The sequence below is a fragment of the Phyllobates terribilis genome, unplaced genomic scaffold (assembly GCF_046119375.1).
Source record: "Phyllobates terribilis strain yellow unplaced genomic scaffold, ASM4611937v1 Scaffold_8__6_contigs__length_399053987, whole genome shotgun sequence".
Taxonomy (NCBI): Eukaryota; Metazoa; Chordata; class Amphibia; order Anura; family Dendrobatidae; genus Phyllobates; species Phyllobates terribilis.
Window position 1 is genome coordinate 293,863,631 of NW_027362768.1, and position 16,524 is coordinate 293,880,154.

Here is a 16,524-nt window from a genome sequence, read left to right on the forward strand (position 1 = left end):
GCTTGCGCACGCTCCGGGTCTCTGGGGAGCTGCGCTAGGACTTCTGCTAGGCTGCAGAGTGGTTCGGCCTGCAGCAGGTTTCGGGCCAGGAGGCTGGTGCTGCTGAAGGCGTCCATTCCCGGGTGCGGTCTGTCTGGACTGATCCAGACCACCCCCTGCCCCGCAGTTTTCTTCTCTTTCCGCCCCCATGGCGGGTGGTCCTGGGGCATTCTGCTGACAATCACTCTCAGGGGCAGCCCCCCCACGTTGACGGACATTTCCACAGCAGTGCTCATGGTTGTTGGGGGCGGGCTTCCTCTTTGGCGCCATTCTGGGACCCGGCCCACGATGGGAGGCGGCCTCCTGTGGTCTTTTGGCGCGCACATTATGGCGCTCGTTCTTCTAGGGCGGGCGCCATCTTTAGTACAACGAAACAGTCTCTTTTCAGGCGTGCAGTACCCGTGGTTAGCGGGCACGAAATCCTGCCGACTACGCCAAAGCTGACTCGCCCCCTGGGCCGTGGGGCACGCGGAACCGGGCAATAGGGAGACGCTGGGAGTAGTAGTAGTGGCGGCCCGGTCCCGCGGCTCAGGGTGGTCAGGCCAGTGGTAGTCTGCTACGTGCTTCAGATAATGTCCGACTACGCCACCCGTGGATTGCGGTTATTAGGAACCGCCGCTGCAAGGCAGACCGCTGGGGCTGATGGTGGGTGCAGCTGAGGTGGTGTGACTCCCCACGGGAGGAGTGCAGCCCCAGGGCAGTGTAGTGGATGGTGGGAGTGATGGTAGTGAGAGTCTCAGTACTGATAGTGCTGGAGGCGCGAAGGAGCACACAGACAACAAGTTACAGTCCAGGGTCTTTACTCACAGTTCGTTTGTTCCGGGTCACTTCCGTCGGCAGTGATCGCCCGAGCCGTGCTGCGTCCACCAGGTGAGGGGCTCGGTCAACTCCCAGGCAGTTCAGGAGCATGGCACAGGACCCCCTTTAATCCTTTCTCTGGCCTGCCTCACCAGTGACCCACTTTTGTCCAGCTGCCGCGGACCTGTGTGGTTAAACGTGGGCCCCATCCTCCGCTGTCCTATATGGTGCCTTCCTAGCAGGTTTGATGAGGTGTCGCACCAACAAATGATCACGACGACCGGTCTTTGGCTGAGGGTAGTTTCTCCTCCACCAACTTGGGATCCGGTACCCTTAATCTGCCTGACCCTGCATCCTGGATTCTCGTGGGTTCTTAGGGTCCCTTCCACCTTCTTGTTCCTGAGCCCTTCTGTTTCTCTGTCTCTCCTTCTCTTTCTCTGTTCCTTTCTGTTCCTTTCTGTTCCGTTCTCTTGGAGCTGAGATGAGCCAAAATCCCAGCTCCCCTTCACCTCCTCGTCGGCCTCTCACTAGGCCCTCCTGGAGTAGAGCTCCTACAGAGCCTCTACTCCCTGTCTTCTCCTCTGGCTGAACTGACCCAGAACTAAGATGGTGCCCACCTTTTATACCTCCCTCTGACCATGAGCCCAGGTGACCAGCAACCAATGGGCTCCTACCTACACTCAGGAACCAACCCCTATCTGCCCCTACAGCACTGGGTGTTCCACCCCCCTCCCCACTCCAGACAGGGACATAGTCGGTCGTGCCTGCACTTCTGTCTAGTGGGAGCACCGTTGAGCTGTCCCTCGGAAATGGGGTGTGTGTGCTGTATGCAGCTAACTGAGCCCTGGTCCATACTCCATCCTTACCTGGGAGTGGAATATCACACCTCTGGTCTGAGGTGCAATACCCCTGTAGCGGCCGAACCCTCGGGGCGCTACATACTCACCTCTCCTGCCAGCGTCCAGCGATGTCTGTGCGGCTTCCCGGATGTTGCCATGACAACCCAATGTCGTCATGACAACATGTGGTTCACCAGACGGCAGGAAGATATTTTGGTCATGCGCAATGCATGACCAAAGTATCTTCTGCATCTGCAGCGCTGACAGCCTGTATAGCACAGGGATGGTGCTGCATTCCTGTGCTATACAGGCGATCAGAATAAAAAAAAAAGTGAAAGTCTCAAAGTGGGACAAAGAATAAAAGTAAAAAAAAGTGTTAGAAAGTGAAAAAAAAAATTGTAAAAATATTAAAAAAAAGATAATCCACCAAAAATAAAAATATAATGTACCCATCAATAAATATTATTATGAAAAAAAAAAAAAAAAAAAACAATAAAAGTACACATATCGCCGCATCCGGAACGACCTGACCTATAAAACTGGCCCACTAGTTAGCCCCTTCAGTGAACACGGTAAAAAAATAAAATAAAATAAGAATAAATAAAAAACGAAGCAAAAAAACCTATGCTTTATCATCATACCACCAAACAAAAAATGGAATAACACGTGATCAAAAAGACAAATATAAATAAAGATGGTACCGCTGAAAACATCATCTTGTCCCGCAAAAAACAAGCTGCCATACAGCTCCATCAGCCAAAAAATAAAAAAGTTATAGCTCTCAAAATAAAGAGAAGCAAAAAAATATTTTTTTCTATAAAATAGCTTTTATTGTGTAAAAGCACCAAAACATAGAAAAACTATATAAATGTGGTACCGCTGTAAACGTACTGACCCGAAGAATAAAGCTACCTTATCAATTTTACCACACGCGAAACAGCATAAAATTTTTTTTTTTTTTTAAAAAACAAGTCCTGAATTGTTGGTTTTTGTTTATCCTGCCTCCCGAAAATCGAAATAGAAAGCGATCAAAAAATGTCACGTACCTGAAAATGGCACTAATAAAAACGTTAACTCGTCCCGCAAAAAAACAAGCCATCACATGACACTGTCGGACAAAATATAGAAAAATTATAGCTCTCAAAATATGGCGATGTAAAAACTAGTCTTAGCAAAAAAAGCGTCTTTTAGCGTGTGACAGCTGTCAATAATAAAAACCCGATATGATTCTGGTATCACTGTAATCGCACCGACCCGAAAAATAAAGTCGTCTAATCACTTATATCGCAAGAGGAACGGCGTAAAAAATAAACTCTCGGGTTAGGGTTGTGCTAGGGTTAGGGTTGGGGTTAAGGTTGAGCTAGGGTTGTACTAGGGTTAGGGTTGGGGTTAGGGTTGAGCTAGGGTTGTGCTAGGGTTAGGGTTGGGAATAGGGTTAGGGTTAGGGTTGGGGTTAAGGTTTGGTTAGGGTTGGGGTTAGGGTTGGGCAAGGGTTAGGGCTGGGCTAGGGTTAGGTTTGGGATTTTTTTCAAAAGTAAAAAAAAAGATGACGATATGGCGACCAGTGTTGAGCGCAAGTGCTCGCTACTTGAGTTTGCATCGGGTGGCGGGTATGCACTGAGTATCGTGGGTGTTCGAGTGACATGCTTGAGTCTCCACCTCATATGCTTCGTGGCCAAAAAAACCTTGCGGGGATTGCCTGCCATGCACGAGCGATCCTCGCATGTTTTTTTTGGGCAGTCTAATAACCGTGAAACATGCGGAGCAGGGACTCGAGCATGTCACTCGAGCACCCGCGATACATGGTGCATACCGGAGTACCCGATGCAAACTCAAGTAGCGAGCACTTGCGCTCAAGACTAATGACAACTTATTCAATATGATGACCTAATGTTATCAAATTCTGTCGTACCTCTGAATTCAAAATGTTCACTATACCCCTAGATAAAATCCTCGAGGGGTGTAGTTTCCAAAATGGGGTCACTTGTGGGGGGTTTCCACTATTTAGGCATATCAGGGGCTCTCCAAACGCAACATGGCATCCGCTCTCGATTCCAGCCAATTTTGCGTTCAAAAAGTCACACAGTGCTTCTTCCCTTCTGAACTCTGCCGTGCGCCCAAACACTGTATTTTCCCCACATATGGGGTATTGGCGTACTCAGGAGAAATTGCAGAACAGTTTTTGGGGTCCATTTTTACTTCTTACCCTTCGGAAAATAAAAAAATTGGGGCTAAAACATCATTATCGTGGAAAAAGTTAATTTTTTTTATTTTCACGGCTCCATGTTATAAACTTCTGTGAAGCACCTGGGGGTTCAAGGTGCTCACCACACATCTAGATAAGTTCCCTGAGGGGTCATGTTTCCAAGATGCTGTCATTTGTGGGGGGTTTCCACTGTTTAGGCACATCAGGGGCTCCCCAAACGCAACATGGCGTCCGCTAATTATTCAAGCAAATTTTACATTCAAAAAGTCAAATGGTGCTCCTTCCCTTCCGAGCCCTGCCGTGCGCCCAAACAGTGGTTTTCCCCCACATATAGGGTATCTGCATGCTCAGGGAAATTGAACAACAAATTTTGGGGTCAATTTTTTCCTGTTACCCCTGCAAAAATAAAAAAATTGGGCCTACAGAAACATTTTTTTGAAAAAAGTTAAATGTTAATTTTTTCTTCCACATTCCAAAAATTCCTGTGAAGCACCTGAAGGGTTAATAAAGTTCTAGAATGTGGTTTTGAGCACCTTGAGGGGTGCAGTTTTTAGAATGGTGTCACTTTTGGGTATTTTCTGTCATAAAGACCCCTCAAAGTGACTTTAAATGTGATGTGGTCCCTAAAAAAATGGTTTTGTAAATTTTGGTGGAAAAATGAGAAATCGCTGGTCAACTTTTAACCCTTATAGCTCCCCAACAAAAAAAAAATGTTGGTTCCAAAATTGTGCTGATGTAAAGTAGACATGTGGAAAATGTTATTTATTAACTATTTTGTGTGACATATCTCTCTGATTTAAGGGCATAAAAATTCAAATTTTGAAAATTGCAAAATTTTTGAAATTTTCGCCAAATTTCCATTTTTTCACAAATAAACGCAAGTGATATCGAAGAAATTTTACCACTATCATGAAGTACAATATGTCACGAAAAAAACAATCTCAGAATCAGGGGGATCCGTTGAAGCGTTCCAGAGTAATTACTTCATAAAGTGACAGTGGTCAGAATTGTAAAAATTGGCCTGGTCATTAATGTACAAACCACCTTGGGTTGTAAAGGGGTTAAGGAAAATGGGAAAAAGGGAGAAAAAAAAATAAAGGGATAGAAGGAAAATGAAAAAGATTGGTATGTACAGGATAGGCAAAGGAAAGGGGTTATGATACACATATACGATACCTTATATATAAAATATTTAATAGGGGTGAAGAAAAGGAACGGGAAAGGCAAGGAAAGAAAAGGGGAAGGAAGAACGCCTGTAAAACAGGTGGAGAGACAGGAATATAGAGAAATACTAACTTCTAAATAATGTAAAATACTGTTTGAATTGTAAGAGCGGGCGCTGTTCTCATGAAATCACATCCACTTTGCTTGGACAGTTAAACTCAGCAAAATTTGTATGCAAAAAAAGCAGCATTTACTCTACAAGTGAACACGGTCTAAATTTTAAAGCAAAGTGGACATGATTCCATGAAATCTCCGCTCTGTGGTCTGAAGACGCTGCTGAACTCTGCGGTTTTGGTGCATTTTTTCTCTATAATCTCCTTCTGAAAAAAAAAAAAGCACGAAGAAAAAAATGCCGCTGTATTTTTAAGTGTAGAATCAAAACTTTTCTGTACTATTAAAAAGCGTTAAAAACTCTGCTTCATATCTGTACCGTAATCGCATCAAATAAGAGGGAAAACGCATAGAAGAAAAGCAGCAAACACACAATAATCAGAGAAGATTGTTACTGCGTTGTGTGGTGCGAACACCTACAGACAAAAGGCAGCAGAAAGAACGCAGCATTTACGCTACTTATGAACACGGCCTCAGCATTACAGTTTTATTATATTTTTTATGGGTTTAATAGAGAAAAAAAAATCAATCATGCCAATTTTTTACGTCATTTACTGATCCCGTAAATAATCTGATCACTGTGTTGTGAGGGTCGTTACGATTACAGGGACATCAAATATGTCCGTGTTATGTGCTGATTTGTGATGCTCATTATTTTAAAAAATATGCATTAAAATGACAATATGTCTTTCATTATCATGTGTTTTTCATTATTTTTTAACAATTTTATAGGATGAAAAAAATCTCTTTTTCTCCCTGTAGAATAAAAATACATACCGTCCATTGTACACAGCAGTGTATTTCAATCAGTATCATCTGCCTGAAGGCCGAGCCTGCAATACAGATCAGTGACATCATTAGAACTTGTGGTTCAGCAGCTTAAAGCCCCTTATCTGTAATGTAAAGGTTGTGAGCACAAGACCTGGGATGAGTCGCAGAATTATTTTTTTGTATTTGCTAATTAATTTTAATACTTATATAGGAACAAAAAAAGTTTTCTTCACCTCAGGATACAGGCAACATAAAAATATATTGTTATATATACAATGTATTTCTAAGAATATTTATACTCTGCTTCTGGGTGCATTGCCTGCAATAGAGGTCAAGATAACCAAGTTCTCCTATCTATAACATTGTGGGGTATGCCTTGTTGGTAGAGCACCAGCCGATGAACACTAAGATGAACATAGAGATGTGAGTTTGATTCCCACCAGATCACAGGAGGCAGAAGAAGTAAATATACCATTTAATTTATGCAGCGAGCAGCCCCACCCCCGGAGAATAATTTAATTTATGCAGCGAGCAACCCCAGCCCCGGAGAAAAATGTAATTTATGCACGAGAAGCCCCGCCCCGGGAAAAGCTACAGGAGCGATGAAAACGTCGTCGGAGAGGTGAGTATAAAAGTCTGGAGAACAGCGGAGATGTGATGGAATGGGATGCGGGATTGAGCCCTCAAATCGGGACAGTCCCGCTGAATCCGGGACAGTTGTGAGTTATACCTTTAATAACACCACATACTAAAGTTTAAAGACAGTCAGATGTGTTTTCAGTTTCTGGAGTTAAAAAAGAGATGGGTCAGTATAAGACTACGTTCCAGAGATCAGCTTTTGGTGCATTTTTGATGCTGCATATTTTGCTACATCAAAAACGAAGCATCTTACAAATCCAGCAAAGTGGATGGGATTTATAGAAATCTCCTGCCCCCTGTGCTTTTATTTTACTCAATGTAACCTCACCTGTGGTGCGTGTTTGAAATAAGCAGCCGGACATTTTCTCTTGCAGGTACGCTGAGTTTTGTGTGTAAATATTTCCTATAAAGTTGCATTACATGCAGAAAATCAGGTAAAATCACACATGCGTCTTTAGTGCGTGTCCGCGGCAGAAATGCATCAATCACATATGTAATCCGCACATAAGAATCTCAACCAGGAAGTATCAAAAACAATGCAGCTTTATTTAAAATATGACCCAGTAAGAAGGGACAAAAAACTCAGCGTACCCGCAAGAGAAATTGACCTTTGCGGATCTGAGGAAATTTCTGCTTCATTTCTGCATCCTGGGCACATAGCCTAAGAGTGAAACAGCTCTGAAAACCCGCTAAAAAACTTCAGTATGAACACAACCTAAGAAAGTATGTCACCCCCTTACGCCTGATAGTTGAATAGTGTGTAGAAATGACCAGACCTAGGATCACTTATCAGCAGTACAACAGATCCTAATGTTAAGCCTGAGGAGCTCTGCAGTAATCAGAGCTGTGATCCAGGAGCTGCCACAGAACGTCTGCTACTAGATAACAACCATCTCCATGTGGTAGAGCCAGCTACACGCGAGAGCGGCCTGCAACACACGTGACCAAGAAAAGCCAATCAGCCACAAGGTCGCAAAGAATCGTGCTGAAGCAGAAATGTAAAAGCGGCCCTGATTGTGTGCCCGCGACACCGGCAGTGCGGTCATAGGAAGTCGCCGGAAGTTGGTCTCTCCTTTCCCCCTGTGCGCGCTGCAGCTGCCGGTGGCCGCTCTGCAGACTTCATCATGTCGTACGAGGATTACGATGTGAGTGGCTGTGGAATAGATGATGAATCAATCACAGTAGTGGTGTTGGGGGCGAGTCCCGTGTGATTGCTCTCTTTACGGCTGTCGTTATCCCAGTGTGGATGGGTTATTATTGCTTGTGCTCATTTCCCTCTGATCTGTTTTTCTGCAGACCCCATATGATCCCTACAGCTGCCAGGCGGACTATGACACGCACACAGGTAGGATTATTGCTATTGCTAGGTCAATTTTTTTTTTTTTAACCATACAATGAACGCTGTAAAAACAAGCCCCAGAATACAATGGCGGATTTGCATTTTTGTTCTTACCATTTTACCCTTGTTGGAATTTTCACCCTACAAAAAGCAAGCCCTCATACTGCTATGCCAACAGAAAAATGAGAAAGATAAGGTTCTTGGAAGAAGGGGAGGAAATTCTTCTTGCTATTTCTTCTGACCACACACAAACATGCCCACGTGGTCCTGTAACCGTCACCTTGTGCTCTTATTTAGTTGACCTCTTTCTCCTCTGATACAATGAACAAACCAGCACACTAGCTGTGATTTTACCCTGTTGATTTTGCATTACATATTCCACCAGCCTCATTAAAGGGAATCTATCAGGTCAGATAACACTATTAACCTGCAGATATAGGGACAATTATGAAAGTGCCTGGACGTTGTACTTAATTTTCTCCCAATTGGTTTTAACTTTATTTCTCCCTGGAGCCGCCACTTTCAGTCATAGCACCATGTCCTGAGCAATTACAGTCACTGCTCACAGCGCAGAGAGTGGCAGCTCTACACTGATGCACTTCTGAGCCGACAGTAAGTCAGTGCCGGTCCATGCTTACAGCCGCTGCTCTCAGTGCTGTGAACGGTGACTAATTTCTCCGGAGACGCCGGTATGACTGAAAGCAGCGGCTACAGGGAGAAGTAAAGTTCACTTTCTCCCAGGTGTTGCATTTTCAGTACGACGACTGGGCACCTTCATAACATTATTAATCTGCAGATTATCCCTGTATTTGCATGTTAATAGTGTGATCAGGTACACTTCAGACTGATAGAATCTCATATTGCCCAAATGTAAGACTTGCAAAACAGACTATGGCAGTGTAGTATAGTCCAAACGTTCTTGAGCATAATCCAATCAAGTGTAGAACATATTTGGAATATAATATTGTAGATAAGCCCTATGTTAGCAATATTTCATAAAGAAGGAGGAGTGCATGGGAGCACAAGCTGTGGTCGCTTTCCTATTCTCATACACTCCATTTTTCTGATCTCTAGAAAAGGCCGTTTTAAAAGATTGGTTATCGCAATCAGTACCTTCATCACACTTGATTTGAGACAAACTAAGACGTTTGCTGAACATAGAGCAGATAGAAACAGAACGCGATAAAAGAAAAACTAAGCTTTTCCTTGATAATTGAAGAAAGTTTATTTTAACGTATTATAGTGCTGTAGAGATAAAACATTTAGTACAAGCTTTTATACCCACTGAAAGGAAGGTATCGAAGAATTAGACAGTACATTGGGAAGGCTGAAGGTGTCACAAAGATTCCAAATGCTGTTACTGTCTTGAGGACTTAAAGGGAACCTGTCACGTGAAAAAAAACGCTATTAACCTGCAGATATGGGGTTAATCTGCAGGTTAATAGCGTTCTGAACCTGCCTGGTGCTGGCACCTAGACCCACGCTGTCAGGAGGAAATTAACATTATGCCTCCCAATAGTGTACTGGTTTCAGGCACGGGGGCAGCGCCGGCACGGGTTCAGTCACCGTTCTGTGTATAGAGATCAGCGGCTGTAACTGCACCCCGACACTGACTGACAGCAGCTCAGCATTAGGTCCAGCTGTCAGGGCCGGGGGCAAAGTTAGAGCCATCGCTCTACATTCACAGAGCGGTGACTGAACCGGCGCTGCCCCCGTGCCTGAAACCCGAATGCTGCCGAAGAAATAAAGTTCCTTTCCTCTTGGTACCAGGCAGGTTCAGAACGCTATTAATCTGCAGGTTAATAGCATTTTTCACATGACCGATTCCCTTTAAAAGTCTAACAGTTATATAGGATTTTTTAAGTGTGATATATGAAGTGCGCTCATGAATGTAAACATGATGTCTTTTGTAACATGTTATATTATTTCTCTTTTTGATTTGTAAAACTAAATGAAAAAGCAATAAATTTACTTAAAAAAAAATATCTGACATGACTGGTTCCCTTTAGAAACATAACATGCTTCGTATGTCTCTTGTATATTACACGTCAGCCGATGAGATGAGGCAGAATTGTATTGGTGATTTCCATTATGTCCATTGAGCCTAACCATGCTCCTGTAAAAACATCAGCAGCAAATTGTGTATATTACATCACCAATCGCTCAATATTTCTTGGAGCCTCGTTCACTTATCCCACCAAAACGTCGAACTAGTATTTGTGAGTTATTCTATATTATTTAGTATTGATAAGCATTTTCACTTTTTATCACAGGTGACCCCAAGCAGGACCTGGCATATGAACGCCAGTATGAGCAGCAAACCTATCAGGTCATCCCTGAAGTGATAAAGAACTTTATTCAGTACTTCCACAAGACAGTGTCTGACCTGATAGATCAGAAGGTGTACGAGCTGCAGGCCAGCCGAGTGTCCAGCGATGTCATCGACCAGAAGGTGTACGAGATACAAGATACAGTATCTATGAGAACAGGTAAAGAGGTTCTGCAGCATGGAGGTTCATATGACAGTGTGATCAGTTTTTTGCAGCTGCTACTCTCATGACTGACTCTACCATCGTTATTTCTCACTGACTTACTGCTTTCTTCTCATTGCAGCTGGACAAAGTTAACTGAACGTTTCTTCAAGAATTCCCCATGGCCTGAAGCAGAAGCAATCGCTCCGCAAGTTGGGAATGGTAGGTGTGGGCATTTACGTTACTGATGGCTGTATGACTTGGGGAAGGTGCACATGACATCTCTTATTCGCCGGTGTACCTGCTAAGTTATCAAAGGCTAAGACTGTGCAGGAAAATTACGGCGGTGTTTTTCCCAAAGCGTCTTCATTGGCATTTTTGCACCAGTTTTACTGTCGGCTTTTTTTTTTTCTGTCATTTTAATAGCTAGCAGCTTCCAAGCAGAAGCCCCCCAAATATTGAACGTGCGTCCACATCCCGGTTTTCAAACTTGCAGTGGTTAAAAGAATTAACAGAAGTTTTAACATTGCTGTGCATTTTTTTATAGTGCTTCTTTAGGCTGAATCTGTCTGAAAGACGTTGTGTGCCCATACCCTCATGAGTTATTATTTGCACCCTTTTTTATAGGCTGAGATGCTTTTGCAGTCAAAAGAGTCAATTATATTTAGTGCAATAGAAAAGGAAGCAGTTTTCCATTTTAGAAAAATAAATGCTGACCACTTCTTACTTGCTAATGCTACTTTATCCACTTTTGTTCTTGTGGTTTTGATAACTGTTTCTCTTTTTTTCTGACTTTGTTAGAAATCTAAAACAACCATCTAAACTTAATGTGTGGGTGTTTATAACCAGTTCCCTTCTCTTTCAGATGCAGTGTTCTTAATCCTCTATAAGGAGCTATATTACAGACACATCTACGCCAAAGTTAGAGTAAGTATTCGTTCTGCAGCTTTAATTTGGACACCGGTGCATAAGTTGTATTTGGGGGGATGCAATAACACTGATTCTTGTCCTTTGTTTAGGGAGGACCCACATTGGAGCAGCGTTTCGAATCTTACTACAACTACTGCAATCTCTTCAACTACAATTTGAGTAAGTTTAACTGTTAAGCCACATTCACACGTTGAGTATTTGGTCAGTATATCATATCAGTATCTGAAAGCCAAAACCAGGAGTGGATGATAAATCTATTTAGTACCGTAATCCAAACTAGTTTCTAATATGCTTGCACTAAAAATTCCTTAACGTCCCCTAACTTCACTATCTAACTGCTATTGTATTTTTTTTTTCCCTACTTGGTTTTTGATGATGCTATGTGCATGCTGGGATACTGAAATGAAGCTTCATTAGGGGGAGAGGCTGCCACAGCCCCTGCTTCCTCCCTGAACTGAAGCTTCATCAGTGACGCTTATTTCAGGGGCTGGGCTAGTCCCTGATCGCTGTGTCACTTGTGGGGACAGTGCTGTTCTCTGCACGCCGCCGGGTATTCTGACGCCGTGTTCTGACAGTGCACTCTCCTCTGTGGTGTTGGCTCATTATTACTGATCTGAGCTGACAACACAGAGCACATGCTATGAGTGCACATCGCACAATGACAGTGACTCACCCCCTGGGCCTGTGCTGGGAACCCGGAAACAGGCCTGTAGTAGGATGCTGGGGGGTTGTAGTCTCCGCGTGGCGGTGACCCGGTCCGTGGCTCAGGGTGGTCAAACCAGTGGCAGTCTATTTGTATTGTAATTGTCCGACTACGCCACCCGTGGATTGCGGTCAGTGGGGACCGCCGCTGCGCTGCAGACCGCTGAGGCTGATGTTATATGCGCAGCCAAGAATGGGATGACTCCCCACGGGAGAAGTATTGCCTCAGGGCAGCTAGAGTGAATGATGGTAGTGATGGTGTGGGCGTCCCAATACTAATGGTGCTGGTGCGGCGATGAAACACAGAGACGTGTGGTTGCAGTTCAGGGTCTTTACTGATGTTATAAGGCAGACCCTCCCGGGAGTACTGGCTAGTATAAGGGGCCTGGTCAGTCTGAGAGCAAGCAGGATCTCCCCTGGCCAGGTGGAGTTGTAGGCCTCCCCGTCTGTCTGCACTCTTCCTGGCTACCTTGCTGTCAGCGGTTACAAGTAGCCCACGTCCCTGAGTATACCGTGTGGTGCTCACCCGTATGGCTGGTGACTTGGGGCCTTCTGTTAGCCTCCGCTCCTGGATGGCGGCGCTGGTCCCTTCTTTGTGACTGAGCCTCCGGGCTTCTATGGCCAGAGGACCTGGAATCCCATGCCGGCTGGTTTCTGCTGCTGGGTATATATCAGTCCCCACAGCCTCGGACTCCTGTGTCCGGTTTTAGTGTCCTCAGCCAGGGCGAGCTATATCTCTGCTCACAGCCCCTGGTCTTCTGCTTCTGCTCCTACAGAGCTCCTGTTCTCACTTTCCCTGTGTTTGCTCTCCTCCAGACCAGACTGTGTCTCTGTCTGGGGCTTCACTCACTAATCCCGCCCCAGACCCAGTTTATAAGGGCAGATTCCTCCCCTCCCAGGTCTGGGTGGGCCGTGTTGCATGCTTAGGGCTCCTGACCAGAGAAACCTCCCACTTGCTCTCAGACATAATATTTCTATTACTGTGGCAACCAGACCCCTGGGGTGCCACATTCCCCCCTAGTAAACTTTAGTACTCCGGGACTAAACACATTTTTAAAGAAACATAAATACAAGGTATAACAATAACAAGACAACATATTTACAAGAAACTTTAGTCTGTAAAGGTCACGGCGTGTCCGTAACCGGGTGTCCATATCACCCAAGGTGAAGTTTGTGTAACTGGAGGGTGTCCATGTCACCCAAGGTGAAGCTTTAAGCGAAGTAGGGGACCTGTCGAAAGCAAACCCCTTGCGTTGGCCTTGGGCGTGGCTGCAAGGCTGGAGCTAGCTACTTTGGGCCGCAAGGAGGCCACGCCAGACAGGTTTTCTCTTCCACGGCCGTCTTCACAAGAGGCACCAAGGTGCAACTATCTACAAAACTGTTCCGGTTATCCAGCGTCCATAACCTGTTAGTCCAAATAAATCTGCAGGGTAACTGAGAAACATAATTAGTAACAGGCAACAACAAAAACCATAAACAGTTAACAGATAAATTCACAGTGCATTAGTTATATTCTCCAGCGAGCGGGCATCTGACCTCTAGTGACCCTAGTGGACCTACGGAGCTCACTAACTGGTTCTGCACTACAGGGTGTAGGAGATGTTATGGGTAAGCTTGGCAGCTGTCTGCGCACTCTTTGGCTCAGTAGGGGCACGGCAGGCTCACTACTAGCAGAGGGTTGATCCTCCAGGACTGCTGGTGTGGATTCTTCTGCCTCTTGGGCCGGCTGCTCTTCCAGCTCTACCGGTTCCTCTGTAGGCACTTGCGGGACTGGCTGGAGAAAGGTGAGGACGGGTACCACGACAGCGCCGTTTACTTGTGTCCAAGACCGGGGGAAGTCTCCGAGTACGGTACTGATCATTTCTTCCCTTTCCTCTGCGGGTTGAGGGTTTTCTTGATCTTCTTCAGGGCTTTGCAGCTGCTCGGGACACTTGTTCAGGTGGTCTCTGGAGACAATGGCTGTGGTTTCTCCTCCATCCTTACTGATTACGCAGATTTTTGGGTTCTCATGGCTTGATGGCAGTACGGTGTACGGGTCCTTCTCCCACTGGTCGTCCAACTTGTGGAGCCGCCTCTTCCTCTTCAAGACCTGCTCTCCAGGTACCAGGGGAACAGTGCGAGCATACTGGTTATAAGCCTTCTCTTGCCTTTCTCTAGCTTGAGACAGACTTCGCTCGACGCTCTCCTGTACTTTCCGATACTGCTGCTGCCGTTCTGTATCCCAGTCTGCCTCTGGCGAGGTGTCCTCCGGTGTCAGGACTCCCATATCCAGGTCAATAGGCAGCTTACCAGGTCTTGCTCTCATTAGGTAAGCCGGGGTACAGTTGGTGGAACCTACGGGGATGTGGTTATACAGGTCCACCAGATCGGGCAGTTTCTCAGGCCACAGACTGCGTTCTTCCAGGGGCAATGATTTTAGCAGATCTATCACCACCTGGTTCATCTTCTTGCAGAGTCCATTGGTTTGAGGGTGATAGGGCGTTGTTCTTATCTTCTTGCAGCCATACAGGTTGCAGAACTCCTGGAAGACCTCCGCTTCGAAGGCTGGTCCTTGGTCTGTCAACACTTGGTCCGGGTACCCGTGTGGACGGCAGAAGTGCTGCTGGAAGGCTCTAGCTGCTGTTTGAGCCGTTAAGTCCTTGACCGGGACCACCACCAGGAACCGGGAGTAATGATCTACGATTGTGAGGGCGTAGACATACCCAGATCTGCTTGGAGCCAGTTTCACATGGTCCAGGGCTACCAGTTCCAGTGGCTGTCTGGTGATGATGGGCTGCAGGGGAGTCTTCTGGCTGGCACGGTCTTTTCTTCTCAGGTGGCACGGGCCACAGTCTCTGCACCACCTCTCGATGGCTCCTCACATGCCTACCCAGTAGAACCGTTCACGCAACAAGAATTCCAGCTTCTTCCATCCGAAGTGTCCTGCTCCGTTGTGGTATGCCTCCAGAACCATAGCCGCGTCTCGTCTTGGGACCACTACCTGCCAGGTCAACTCATGTGTTCGAGAGTTAACCATTCTCCGGCACAGCTTCTCCCAGTAGAGGAACAGCTTACTTTTCTCCTTCCACAGATGCTTGGTCTCCTCCGGAGCGTCTGGGTCAAGACTGGCATCAGCCTGGGTCAGCATTTCCTTCACCAAACGGACTGCAGGATCATTGTTGTAGTGGGGCAAGGGATTGAACGTCACGGAGTGCCTGTACTTCACACGGTGGGAATACAGGGTAATCCCATAACGGTGGAACGCAGGGAGCTCGACTTCTTCCAGATCTTCTGGATCTTCCCCTACGTCCGGTAAGTTCGGCATTCTAGACAGGGCATCCGCGTTGGCATTTGAGTGTCCCGCCGGGTATTTGATGGTGAATTCAAAGTTGGACAGGCGGGCCATCCATCTCTGTTCCAGGGCACCGAGCCTTGCAGTGTCCAGGTGTGTCAATGGGTTGTTATCCGTGTACACGGTGAATTTGGAAGAGGCAAGGTAATGCTTGAAACGTTCGGTCACTGCCCACACTACTGCCAGGAACTCCAGCTTGAATGAGCTATAATTCTCAGGGTTCCTCTCCGTGGGCCGTAGCTTTCGGCTGGCGTAAGCGATTACCCGTTCTTTCCCCTGCTGGATCTGGGACAGTACGGCTCCTAGCCCGATGTTGCTTGCGTCCGTGTGGAGGATAAAGGGCTGGCTGTAGTCTGGATATGCCAGGATTTCATCCCCCGTGAGGGCCATCTTCAGCTGGCAGAAGGACTCCTCTTCCAGCTTTTCCCACCTGAAGGGCGGCTTCTGGTTTTTGGCTTTCCGAGATTGACCTATCAGGAGGTCCTGCATAGGGGCTGCCATTTTGGTGAAACCGGGAATGAATCTTCGGTAGTAGCCTACCAACCCGAGGAACTGCCGCACTTCCTTTATGCTGGAGGGTCTTGGCCAGTCCTTAATCACGGTGATCTTATCAGGGTCGGGAGCCACTCCGTCAGCACTCACCACGTGTCCCAGGTACTGCACCTTTGGTTTCAGGAGGTGACACTTGGAGGGTTTCACCTTTAGACCGTAGTTTGCCAGAGCTTCAAACACTTCTGCCAGGTGTTTCAGGTGGTCCTCGTAGGTCTTGGAATAGACGATGACATCGTCCAGGTATAACAGGACCGTCTCGAAGTTCCGGTGTCCTAGACAGCATTCCATCAACCGTTGGAAGGTTCCTGGTGAGTTGCAGAGCCCGAACGGCATACAGTTAAATTCGCTGAGACCCATCGGGGTGGTGAATGCGGTCTTCTCCCGGTCTGCCTCTGCTACAGGAACCTGCCAGTACCAGCTAGTGAGATCCAAAGTAGAGAAGAAGTTAGCAGATTTTAATGCAGCTAAGGACTCTTCTATCCTTGGTAACGGGTACGCATCTTTGTGTGTGATACGGTTAACCTTCCTGTAGTCTACACACATTCTCATGGTATTGTCTTTCTTTTTCACTA

General features: G+C 46.2%; 1 protein-coding gene and 1 pseudogene across 4 annotated transcripts in view; one reads left to right on the top strand and one right to left on the bottom strand.

Moving 5' to 3' along the window:
* The window catches only part of LOC141157324 (ankyrin repeat domain-containing protein 54-like), a 436,436-nt gene that overhangs the window by 357,214 nt on the left and 62,698 nt on the right, over positions 1 to 16,524 (bottom strand). For 3 of the 4 annotated variants that reach the window (XM_073644420.1, XM_073644422.1, XM_073644419.1), the window contains exon 3: positions 5,995 to 6,050. The exons of the other annotated variant lie outside the window; for it this stretch is intronic. In XM_073644420.1, coding sequence (XP_073500521.1) covers positions 5,995 to 6,050 — 56 coding nt within the window. The remainder of the gene's footprint in view (positions 1 to 5,994; positions 6,051 to 16,524) is intronic. 4 annotated transcript variants of the gene reach the window in all.
* Positions 7,752 to 16,524, top strand: part of LOC141156624 (eukaryotic translation initiation factor 3 subunit L-like) — a 41,390-nt pseudogene continuing 32,617 nt past the window's right edge.